Below are 12,425 nucleotides of genomic sequence, written 5' to 3'. Positions count from 1 at the left end.
GGATGGATGGATGGATGGATGGATGGATGGATGGATGGATGGATGGATGGATGGACAGAGAGATAGATAGATGGAAAGATATAGATACATACATAGATATACAGAAAGATAGAGACACACACACAAGAAACATGGAATTTTAGCATTAAAAAAGCCTTAGAGATTCAGTCTAATAACCCTCTTCCTTTTATAGATGAGGAAAGTTTGAGTGCCTCATCTGAAAGCCTACTGAGCTAAGACTAGAACCCAATTGGCAGTCCATTGCTCTTGTAAAAGAAAAATAACATTAATAATAAATAGATAAACATGAGAAGCCTCTGGACTTAAATTAATGGGGAAGCTCTTTATATAATCATGGTGAGGGAAGCAGAATTAGAAAATGCCTTTAGGGAAGTGGGGAGCAATTAGCGTCATGAGCCCATTCTTCATACTTAGCATTTAGTGAAGCTCTAGAAAATAAACACATTCTTTTACAAATTGCTTTTTTTTCCCTATTTGTTGCCCTTTCTGCTCAGAGTGAACCCAGGGGCTCTAGGAGAAGCAAGGAGCTGATACCTGCCTTGTAACATATGACAATACAGAGTGACATAAATACCTGGGGACTGAAATCACACCTTGGCCAGGCTTGCTGAGATTGCATCTCATCGTGACAACGGCCACTCGCCCATTGTTGCAGGATGCTGTCACCGTGGAGGACCTAATGTGAAGTCAGATGAGAAGTAATCAAACAGATACTAATCAAAAAGGCACACACTATTGCTGACCATCGCACACCTGCCGACCAGACCCTTTGAGACACTGCAAAACCCCATTCACTCAGCTTTTCCCTAATTTGAAATTTGTGATTATTACAGGAGTTAGGTTGAAGGTTACTTTAAAACTATCTATGGCAGAGAAAATTACTGTGCAAATTATTCTTTGAAACAAGATTTCAATCAGTGGGGATACTTTCCTGCTTAAAAGAAAAGGCTACTTTCCGGCACTTTACAAGTGTTCACCAGACACATGCTTTATTGTGTTAATTATAAAAGTCTTACATATTTATTAAAGCAGAGTTTCTGCTATGCAATATTACTGTTTCAGTCTTATCAGACTCTTTGTGACCCCATTTGGGGTTTTCTTGGCAAAGTTAGTGGAGCGCTTTGCCATTTCCCTTTCCAATTCATTTTACAGATGAGGATACTGAGGCAAACAGCGTTAAGTGACTTGCCCAGGGTCACACAGCTAGTGTCTGAGACTGGATTTGAACTTAGGTCCTCCTGATGCTAGGTTGGCACTTTATCCACTGTACCACCTTGCTGCCCAATACTACACTTAGCCAAGTTTATAATATTGTATGTTTTCAAAAGTAATAAAGTTATCAGTCTTCTAAATAAAGGATTATTCAGAATTTTTACTAGTTCATTCCTTCATTCAACAAATATTCAAATATTTCAAGCAGCAAATATAGGTTGTCCTGAAAGTCTTGGCACAATTTTAAACTATTAAAGACTGCATTCTGAGTTTTGGGACAGCTTATATGGGCAATGAACCATGGGAGACATAATGATGTATAAGAAATAGTCTCTGCCTTCCTGTCTTATTTACAGTCTTGTTGAAAAAGTAAAACTCATACCCAAATAAGCAAACATTAAGTATAACATCAATTGTTCTAGCCCAATAGTGTCAAATTCAAATAGGAAGTAAATCCCTGCAGACTGCATAACTTAAAAAACTACAAATTAACATTATATATGTTATATTGTATTTTTGTTTTGTTAAACATTTCCCAATTATATTTTAAACTGGTTTAATATTATGTGCAGGTGTGTCTAAGTATGATACCTCTGTAAATCTAGACCATAAATTTTATAGGACTTCAAAGGAAGGGACACTTCCAAATATGGTGACTCCCTAGGGAATGTTTCCAAGAGCTTCTGATATCAAACTTTCTGACCAAACCTATTCTCTACAATGGCCACCATACTCAGAACATACTTCAAAAGCAAAAGATAACCCTGACTCAAAGTACCTTTGCCTGATTAGACTTCTGAAAGACTAAATGACCAAAGAAGGATTAGTCTCCACTTACTTGTAAAAGAAATGTACATCCGGTATTTGCCTTAATGGAGCTGGGAACATATCTTCCTTTACATTGATGTTGTACAATGTGTTTTCAACAGTTACCCCTAAATCAATTTTTAAAAAGAAGAAATAAGGCATTGGATTTTTTTAAAAGATGAGATTTATTGTGTCTATACATTTGAATAGTATCTAGTCTCCTTAGTCTTCCCAACTAAGGAAGACTAGATGCTATTCAAACACTGCCTTATATACTTAACTATGTGGATGAGTCACATCCACATGAGTCACATGCCTCTTAGCCTATTTCCTCATCTGTAAAATGGGTATAATGGTAGCATCTACCTCACAGGGTTGTTGTATCAAATAAGTAAAAAGCACTTTGTAAACCTTAAAGCTATATATAAATGCTAATTATTATTATTTTTAGCATTAGAGGATCATGGCTCTAGAGATGGAAGGGACATCAAAGGTCATCTACTCTAACCTCTTCATTTTACAGATGAGAAAACTGAGATGTAAGGTGATTGAGTGATTTGCCTAAAGTCACACAAGTAGTAACCATTAGAGATAAGCTCTCATGACTGTGGCATTCCACTAACTTCTTAAAAAAGAAGCAATACTCAGGCAAGGACAAAAAAATAATCAAGTCCTATAGAGCAAGAGAAAGAGCCTGAGCTGTTGCAGTCCAATGATTCCATCTATTGAGACTGGCCACTGTACAATTCAGTGCTCAGAGCATCAAAGATCTAGAGTTAGAGCAAATTTTAGAGGCCATTTAGTCCAAGCTCCTCATTTTGTAGAAGAAACCAAGGTTCATAAAGGTGAACTAATTCCAAATTAACACTTCACAGAAATGGGATTTGAACTCAGGTCCTATAATTTCAAGTTGAGCACCCTTTGGTGAAAACCAGTCTAATTGCTATGGGATGATGATTTCTAGATGCCATTGCAAGACTGATCTGAACTGAGCTTGTTGTTCAGTCATTTCAGTGTCTGACTCTCATGACTCCATTTGGGGTTTTCTTGGCAAAGATAGTGGAGTGGTTTGCCAGCTTCATTCTTCTCCAGCTCATTTTGCAGATGAGGAAACTGAGGCAAACAGGGTTAAGTGACTTGCCCCAAATCACACAGCTAGTGTCTGAGGTCAATTTTTTTATTTTTAATTTTTATATTTATGTAATTTATGGAATAAAATAAGCATTTCCATGACACAGTATAATAAAAAAAGAAGATTTTGAGCTCAGATCTTCCTGATTCCAGACCCAGGGTTCTATCCAAGTATATCACCAAGCTCTTTCCTTAGCTTATTTTTATAATTACTCTTTTTTTTCTGACTACTTTTCACAATGTCAGCAGCCTTTAGAGAAAAGGGAAAATTTCTTTCTGAAAAATGAAAAAGGCATCAATAAAATATCAGCTGAGCTTGGAGAGCTCTCAGAGACCCTCAGGGCATTTGTTTCTCAAGAAACCTCAGGGCCAGGTGGATACAAGGTTTATATGCATGCGAATAAAGGGTATATATTATCAAATGCACAGAAAAGGCATCAAGTGCCAACTAGGAAAATGACAGATTCAGAAGGACTGGGAGCCCTAGCTTCAAAGTCTGAACAGTAAGAAATTTCAGCCCTCAAGACACTAAGGTCAAAGGAGCAGACGTGAGACTGTAATTGATACTGCTTCTGAAATGTATGGTTATGCACAATTCAACCATAGGGAAAGTAGTCTGGTGCCTGATTTTCCCTTATCCTTCCTTAATGACTCTTTTTCATATATTCACTACAGGGCTGGAGCATAGGTGAAAACCACATCAATCAGTTTTGCTATTTGTGAACAATATAAAAGGAAATATCCCTCCCTCCGCCCCCCCCCCAAAAAAATCATGGTTAAAATAATGGACTGACGTTACCTGTGAATTTGAATTATTCATGTTACTCTTATCCCATTATACAACATATAACTGAGAGTTGGCAGTGCTATTATTTTGAGATTATGTACACACACATTCACAAGTACTCCATTATAGATTTAATTATATAACCCGTACATTTATATATACATATTTTCCCTACCCAGAAAACACTTTTTTCCCTAACAGGTTTGCTGGTACTATGAATTTGAAAATCTTCCAAATATTTTCTTTGAAATTACTTTAGATGCCAAAGAAATGGAAAGACAATTATCATTTTATAGATCATATGGTGACCTATACAGTGTAAAATTAAAAACCAAGCTATGTTTAATTATATTGCCACATCACTGAATTCAAAATAAGTGAAATGTGTTTGCTCACTGCTTAAAATCTGGTGATGGAGAAGGATTCAAGAGAAACATGTTGTAATAAAGTTAAGGAGTCAGGGTATCCAACTTTATTGAGATTTGCATACCTCTTTTCTGTTTCAACCTTAAGGCTGAAACATCAGTACCAATAAATGAAAGACTTCTGAAAAACTTCTCAGCTGAGATTAATTATTTGCCAGGATGCATACGGCACATATTGGTTGAAAAAAAAAATAGCAGTGTGAATCTCAAAAACATTACAATGAAAGCCCATTGACAAGCAATGCTTGTGATCATTGGGTTCATTGCTCATTTGTAGCATTGCCCCTAACTAACTTCTGTAATACTGCTTTCCTAATTTTGAATTTTCATGGAACCAAACACACACATATATATACACCCTACCTAAAAATATATCTGCAAGGCTGATAGACTGGGAAGACAAAGCTGTTCGGAAGCCCTTGCTTTCAGATGGAATTATAGTTGACTGGCATATAAATGCTCCTACAAAATTGGTGTAATCTTCTGATTCAGCTACCATTTCCTTTACAGTGATATCTGTTATGTTGTTAGTACAAATTGCCATCTTCTTCCCCTGAGAAAATAAAGTGAGAAAACATAGGCTTCAATGGAGGAGAAATGAAAAACTACATTTCAAATTCACTCACCTTTTTCCCTCTACATTTTCTGTGGCCAGGAAAGCATAATGGTGTAATACAAGACCCCACTGATATAGCCATCACCAGCAAAAGTCCTGCTGAACAAAGGCTATCACCAGAGAAATAGTGATTGTCAGTGACTTCAAAAACACACAGTTTAAAAACAATGCATATAAAAGGAGAATCAAGCTTCAGAAGGCTGCGGGGGAACAAAGTGAATAGATTTCATCCTTCTCCTCAATCTTAGCCTGAGTTTAACATAAAAACAATTTGTCAAACTGAAGAAGGAAAAGAGTAAAACCAAATTACAACCAGTCACTCAAAGGTTTCCAAAAAAATATTGACTTCTAAAAGAGCTGAATTCTAAGCAGTTGGTCATTTCATTACCATGTATTCTTCCAACCTCATGCTATCAAAAATATTCATTCACTTGCTTTCAGATACAGTTATGATGTTTGCCTATTCAATTAAACGTAGTAAATGTCTTAAAACTGTCTTACCCTTATTCCATACCCTTTACCCCCCAAAAACCCTTAGCAAAAACACTCATCAGAAATATTCTAGTAACCAAAACAAGGGTCTTTAAAAGACAATGATAAAATATACTGAGAAATCCTACAGAAGATTAACTCTGCTCCAGGGTTCCAAGCAAGAAATGTAAAAGTCAAGCATGAGTATTTTTTAGCATTCTCATGTACAGAGCTTACTTGCATCTAATTCATTTCAACAAATACCTATTAATCATTATTATTTCTTAGGCTCTTCGGTGAGGATGCTGTCACAAGTGAAAAACCCCAGGCAATGGAGTTTCTGGGTAATAAATATTCAATTTATTCATTAGGGTAGCTAATAATCAATAAATTATCAGTCAGTGGTTTCTTTCAGTAAGCAAAGACAAAAAAACATGGAGAACCTAAATGTCTTAAATATTTTTTGAAAGGGAATGGCCCAGCCAAGTAAAAATCAACCCTGATTGGTGGACATTAATGAGAAAGTGGGCTAGAAGTCTTCAGCTCCTGCTGCTGAAAATATAGCTTTATCATGAGACTCGGCCACCTCCAGCAACCTGGACAGGGGAATCCATCTCCATCCAGATCACTCTGGTTGATTTCCTCCTTCATAAGCTGGGTCACCCTAATTCTAATGGAGGGGTACAAGGACAAGGACTCATCCCCCCAGACCTAGACTAGATTCTGTTTAAACAAAAGTTAGATTTTCTAGTTGGATGGGATCCTGCCATCTGATTGAAGAGCATTTCTTGAGGGCTAGAACAATCTCATCAATCAGCCATGTCCTTCAAAGTCTCATTGTTTACAGGGGCTGAACCTTAAGTGAAGAAACAGAGAGAAAAACCTGGGTCCCAAATTGGTAATTGATTACAAAATGATTTCTTTCAATTGATTACAAAATGATTTCTCTCAATAAGAAAGAAAAAAATGAAAGAATTCCTGAACTCAAGGTATTTACATTCTGTAGGGAACAAATATATATTCAGAAAAGAAATACTAAGAAATTTGAGGTGGGAGAGAACACTAGTAAATAGGGAATTCTAATCTTAACATGGGAGATGGTTCCTAGGCTGAACCTTGAAGGAAAATGAGAATTCCAAGAGGCAGAGGTGATAAGGAAGAAATGCATTCTAGGTACAGAGAAGAGGCAGCCCATGCAAAAAGTATAGCGGTACCAGATGGTATGTTAAGCTTGGCGATTAGCAAGTAGGCTAGTTTGGCTGGAATAATACAGAGTCGGTGAAGAGGAGCAATAAAAAATAAGTCTGGAACAGCAGGTGGAACCAGATTGCAGAGGGCTTAAAATAATACCAAGCTAAAGAATGTGTATTTTATCCTGCAGGCAATGGGGAAAAGGGAAAGAAACTGGAATCTCCATCATATTTATAATATCTAGCATTTATATAGCACTTTAAGGTTTCCAAAGTACTTTAAAAATGTTATCTCATTTGATCCTCACAAAAATCCCATGAGGCAAATGGTATTATTATCTCTAATTTACAGAGGAGGAAACTGAGACTGAGAAAGGTTATGTGTGCACCTTTAACATTCTATCTCATAGCATATGATTGATGTACAAATTGTATTCTCCCTATTGGATTATAAACTCCCTGAAGGAAAGAAATGTTCCATTTTTCATTTTTCTCTCCCTAGTGACTTAATCTAGGACTTCTCAAACTATAGGTTGCAACCCCATATGGGTTGCTTAAAAAATTTAGCAACAGTAAAAGGTTTCTGAAAGCATAATGGCCAAAAATTAATTAAAAATCAAATGTGTAATGAATCCAAGGTATTTCTGCAAGTATTTGGCCATGTTGCATCACACAACTTCACTGTAGCCTTGGTTCTAAACACAAAGCATAGGTCATGCAATGGTGAAAAGGGGTCATGAATGGAAAAAGTTTAAGAAGCCTTGACTTATACAATATATGCTTCATCAATATTTGTTGAAAGAAAGAATTAATGAATGACATAGTTCCAGGGTTCTCATTCTACCTTGGCTCTTCCCAATCCTAATACTGTCCTACCTTTACTAATTTATTTCACGGTACTTTCCTGCACAGAGAGTGTGTTCTAACCAAACTAAACTAATGGCTGTCTCCTGTACGTATCCTGCTTCCATGCTTTTGTGTACACTGATTTTTATGCCTAGAATGTGCCTCTTATAACTCAATACTGGCCCCTTCCATTTTCAGCTTTCAAGTCCTAATTATCCTCTAAGTGACTGTAGCAGCAAGTGCCTTACCATACCCAGGATGACTGCTAGCACAGGGTGTTTGATCTGCTTTTCTAAAGGAAAGCAACTCAAAAAGGGTTAATAATCTTACTTTAATCAAACATATATATAATTCACTTAGTTTAGGTGGAAAAGTCAGCACCCTGAACTTCAGAAAATACAAACAGAAATTACAAATGGACAAAAAATGCGGACAGAGAAAATAACACAATTAAAAAGACAGTTTCTAGCTGTCTGACCATCACATACATACATACATAGTTACTACAGTGAGAAGCACCAACATCTGGCTTTTCAAAGCTGGGGGGCTCAACAGCTTCCCAGAGTCTCATCTGGCCAATCACATAACTCTTCCCAAAAGTGAGCTCCAAAGCAAAACCTCACCTCAAAGATACACACACACACACACACACACACACACACACACACACACTTCTTCAAGGTCAGAAGACATCACAACCTTACTTTGCCTAATTAAAAAATAACAAAAGGTGTAAGCCTTCCTGAAAAACAAGCCTCCCCTAAGCAAGTTTCTCTTGTTGGGCTCCAAGAGAGGCCAATTAAGAGGCAGGGAAGATCTTCAAATTCCCTTACCATTACAGTGACCCAGTTCAAATGCTCCCTCTTCAGTGAGGTCTTTCCCAATTCTGCAAAGGAATTACCAGTGATCTCGGAGTTGCCAAATCCAATGGCCTTTTCTCAATCCTCATTCTCCTTAACCTCTCAGCAGCAGTTGACACAGTTGATCACTTTTTCCTCCTTGATATTTGCTTCTTTCTAGGTTTTCAGCTTACCACCTTCTCCAAGTTCTCTTCCTACTTATATGACTTTTCCATTTCAATCTCCTTTGTGGAATTCTCTTCCAGATCACATCCTATAACCATAGGTATCCCTCAGGATTCTTTCCTAGGCCTTCTTCTCTTCTCCACTACAAAACGTCACTTGGTGATTTAATTCTGATAATTCTAAATGCTGATAATTCTAAAATCTACTTAAACTGCCCCAACTTCTTTTTCTCACTTCTAATCTTGCATCTCCAACTGCCTTTCAGAAATCTCAAACTGGATGTCTAATAGAAATCAAACTAAATATGTCCCAAACAGAACTCATTCTCTTTCCTTGTAAGCCCTCACCACTTCCCATCTTTGCAGCACCAAACTTCTAATCTCTCAGACTAACAACCTAGGAGTTGTCCTCAATTCCTAACTATTTCTCACCAAATACAAGCTATTTCCAAGGCCTGTTGATTTAACTTCTGCAACATTTCTTGTATATGCCCCCTTCTTTCCTCTGACACTACCACCACTATGGTATAGGCCCTCATCCTGGATTACTGCAATAGCCTCCGGGGAGTCCGCCTCATTTCTATTCCATTCCCCATTCAACCCCCAAACTGATTTTACTAATGCTCAACCATGTCACTATCCTACTCAATAAATGCCAATGGCTCCCTGTCATTTCCAGGATCAAATACAAAATACTCTATTTGGCATTTAAAGGCCTTTATAGCCTAGCCCTCACCTACCTTTGCAGTCTTCCCACACCTTGCTCCCTACCACATACTTTTCAAGCCATTGCACTTGAAGTCTCCTGGTTGTTCCATGAATAAGACAATCCATCTCTCAGACCAGGTCATTTTCTCTAGTTATCCCCCAGGTCTGGAATGCTCTCCCTCCTCATTTTTACCTGCTGACTTCCCTGGCTTCCTTTAAGTCCCAACTAAAATCCTGTTTTTTTTACATGAAACTTCTCCCAACCTCTCTTAATTCTAGTGCTTTCATCCTATTCATTATTTCCTATTTATTCTGTAGATGGCTTGAGATATGTGTGTGTGGATATGTCTCTGTGTGTGTGTGTGTGTGTGTGTGTATATATATATATATACACATATACATATATATACATATAACTATGTATATATGCATATTTATTTGCATCTTGTCTCCTCCATTAGATCATAAATTCCTTGAAGGCAGGGACTTCCTTTTACCTTTCTCTGTATCCCTAGTGCTTAGCACAGTAATTGGCACATAGAAGACATTTAATAAATGCTTATTGATTGATTTAATTCCCTGACTTCCTTCAAGTTCCAGCTTAAATCCCAATTTCTAGAGGGACTGTCTTTTACCTTTCTTTGTAGTCCTAGTGCTGCTGCCTAGAACAGCACCTAACACATACTAGGTACTTAATAAATGTTTACTGATTGACTGGAAGATAAGAAACTTAAGTTAAGAGGTTAATAGTATTGCCCAAGGTCACTAGTAAGTGGCAGAAGTAGAATTCAAGCTCAAGTCCAAGGACTCCAAATCCATCATATGCTACATCTAACTTTGTATTTCACTAATATTCCAGATCAGTAAACTGAGGCCTCGAGAAACGGAGTCATAAAGGGAAGAAGAGAGGAGAATAAGAACTTATATCATGCCTACTATATGCCAGGCACCATACTAAGTGCTTTTTACAAATATTAACTCATTTGATCTCCATGACAGTCTTGCAAGATAGATGCTATTATTATCTCCATCTTACAGTTGAGTAAAGTTAGGGAAACAGAGTTAAGTGACTCACCAGGGGTCACACAGCTAAACCATGTCTGAGGCTGGATCTGAACTCACTCCAGGCCTAGATGACACCACTAACTGTCTCTGCTGACAGAGATAATCAGAGGCAGATCTAGGAGTCAGTACTAAGGCCTCTAGGCCAATCTAGGAAGTTTTATATGAACTGAAAGAAAGTGAAGTGAGAAGAACCAGGAGAACATTATATATAGTAACAATAATATTGTAACAACGATCAACTGTGAAAGACTTAGCTGCTCTGATTGAAGACGATGACCCAAGACAATTTGAAAGAACCCATGATGAAAAATGCTGTCCACCTCCAGAGAAAAAACTGATGAACTCTGAGTGCAGACTGAAGCATACTTTTTCCCACTTCCTTTATTTTCTCATTTGTGTGCATGTATGTGTTTTCCTTCTCCACATGGCTAGTGTAGAAATACATTTTGCAAGATTTTACACATAAAATCAATATTATTGCTTGCCTTCTTAAGGGGTGGGGGGAGGAATGGGAATGAGGGAAAGAATTTAAATCTTGAAATATTTTTAAATGAGTGTTTAAAAATTGTAAATGTAATTGGAAAATATTGACAAAAGAAATAAAAATATATTTTAAAAAAATAAATAAAATGCAAGTAACACCCTGCATACACAAAATTAGAATATGACACTGTAGCCTACATTTTAAAGTCTATTTTAGATGATGACCCCCCCCCTCAGGTGTCACAGCTTAAGTTTTACCTTCTTTATATAAGATTCAACGTAGCATCACTGTGCAGCTAATAATACTGGCCAAAGACAAGCAGAAGCATGAGTATGAATGATAGAAGAAATAAGGACAAGAATGCCCTTTGACCCAGCAATATCACTTCTAGGGCTGTATCTCAAAGAGATTAAATGAACTGGAAAAGTACCTACATGCACAAAAATATTCATAGTAGCTCTTGGTGTGGTGGCAAAGAAATTGAAATTGAGGGCATACCCATCAATCGGGGAATGACTGACAAGTTATGGTATATGAATGTAACGGAATACTATTGTGCTATAAGAAATGAGGAGCAGGCAGACTTCAGAAAAACCTGGAAAGACTTATATGAACTGATGCTGAGTGAGGGCATGTAATGGCAAGCAAAGTAATGCTTTGCTGCTTATTTCAGCTATTCAAGTGCTTTTGAGCCTTGCCTTTGATTATATCAAGTCTTTGTTGGAAACAGTATATTTCGTGTTAACTTTAATAGGCCTAAGGGAGTTTGGACACCTTCCCTCCTCTTAACAGGCCTAATATCATCACATGGAGCCCATGGTGGAAGGAGCTTGCCAAAACAGTGGAAGAAGAAGAAGAAGAGCAGGGAAGAGCTCGAGCACAAACTGGGACCCAGCAGAACTGAGAGTGAGAATGCTTGTGATTTTGGCACTCTATAGCACTCTATCTGTTGGTCTGTCAGACAAAAGCAATCTGTTGCTTTTAGAGAGAAATCCTGAAAGGGGACTTTACTGATGTTATGGAAGCCCTGAAAAAGGACTTTACTGCTGATACAGAAGCCCAGAAAGAGAACTTTACTGCTGTTGACAAAAGTCCTGAGACTTCACTGTTGATTTGTATTTGATTTCTCAGACAGAAGTCTTGTCTGTTGAGCTGTGTTGTTTTGTCAGACAGAAAGTGAACTGAGATGATAGTGTTGGCAATGTGTGTAAATATTGTTGTAGCTCTGTTAAACTTTGTCTTCTGAGAAACAGAAACTTCAAAGAACGGTCCCCATAAGCTGATATATGAAATGGGAGTGGAGAGCTGCCTCCATGTGAATCCAGGTAAGAGTCAGGTGAATCCAGGCAAGAGCTGGGAGCAGTCAGCCCTTGGAAGAGGAGCCCCAGGGTTCGAGAGTCAGCCTTGACTTAAGATGAAAGAAGACTTTACTTGGGTACTCAGTACTGTCTGATGATATTGTAACTTACTGTGACTTAGGGGTGGTTGGTGTTTGTACTTTCTGCTACCCCTTAAGGATGATTGACTTAAGGATGATTAGAAGCCAGCCTCCAGTCAAGATGAAAGAAGACTCTAGGGGCAGCTGGTGGCACAGTGAATAGAGCACCAGCCCAGGAATCAGGAGGACCTGAATTCAAA

The 12,425-nt window shown here is 37.8% G+C and overlaps 1 protein-coding gene across 1 annotated transcript in view; it reads right to left on the bottom strand.

The window, feature by feature from the left end:
* LOC138176013 (endosome/lysosome-associated apoptosis and autophagy regulator family member 2) overlaps positions 1-12,425 on the bottom strand; it is a 212,247-nt gene that overhangs the window by 26,508 nt on the left and 173,314 nt on the right. Inside the window, exons 16-18 of the mRNA XM_069106716.1 lie at positions 4,747-4,936; positions 2,072-2,168; positions 596-697 (exon numbers count right to left, since the gene is read on the bottom strand). Coding sequence (XP_068962817.1) covers positions 596-697; positions 2,072-2,168; positions 4,747-4,936 — 389 coding nt within the window. The remainder of the gene's footprint in view (positions 1-595; positions 698-2,071; positions 2,169-4,746; positions 4,937-12,425) is intronic.

Source organism: Petaurus breviceps, unplaced genomic scaffold (assembly GCF_028583685.1).
Source record: "Petaurus breviceps papuanus isolate PSGF00001 unplaced genomic scaffold, PetGlider_PUasm1.0 80, whole genome shotgun sequence".
NCBI classification, from domain to species: Eukaryota; Metazoa; Chordata; class Mammalia; order Diprotodontia; family Petauridae; genus Petaurus; species Petaurus breviceps.
This window is presented reverse-complemented; position numbering and strand designations above follow the sequence as displayed.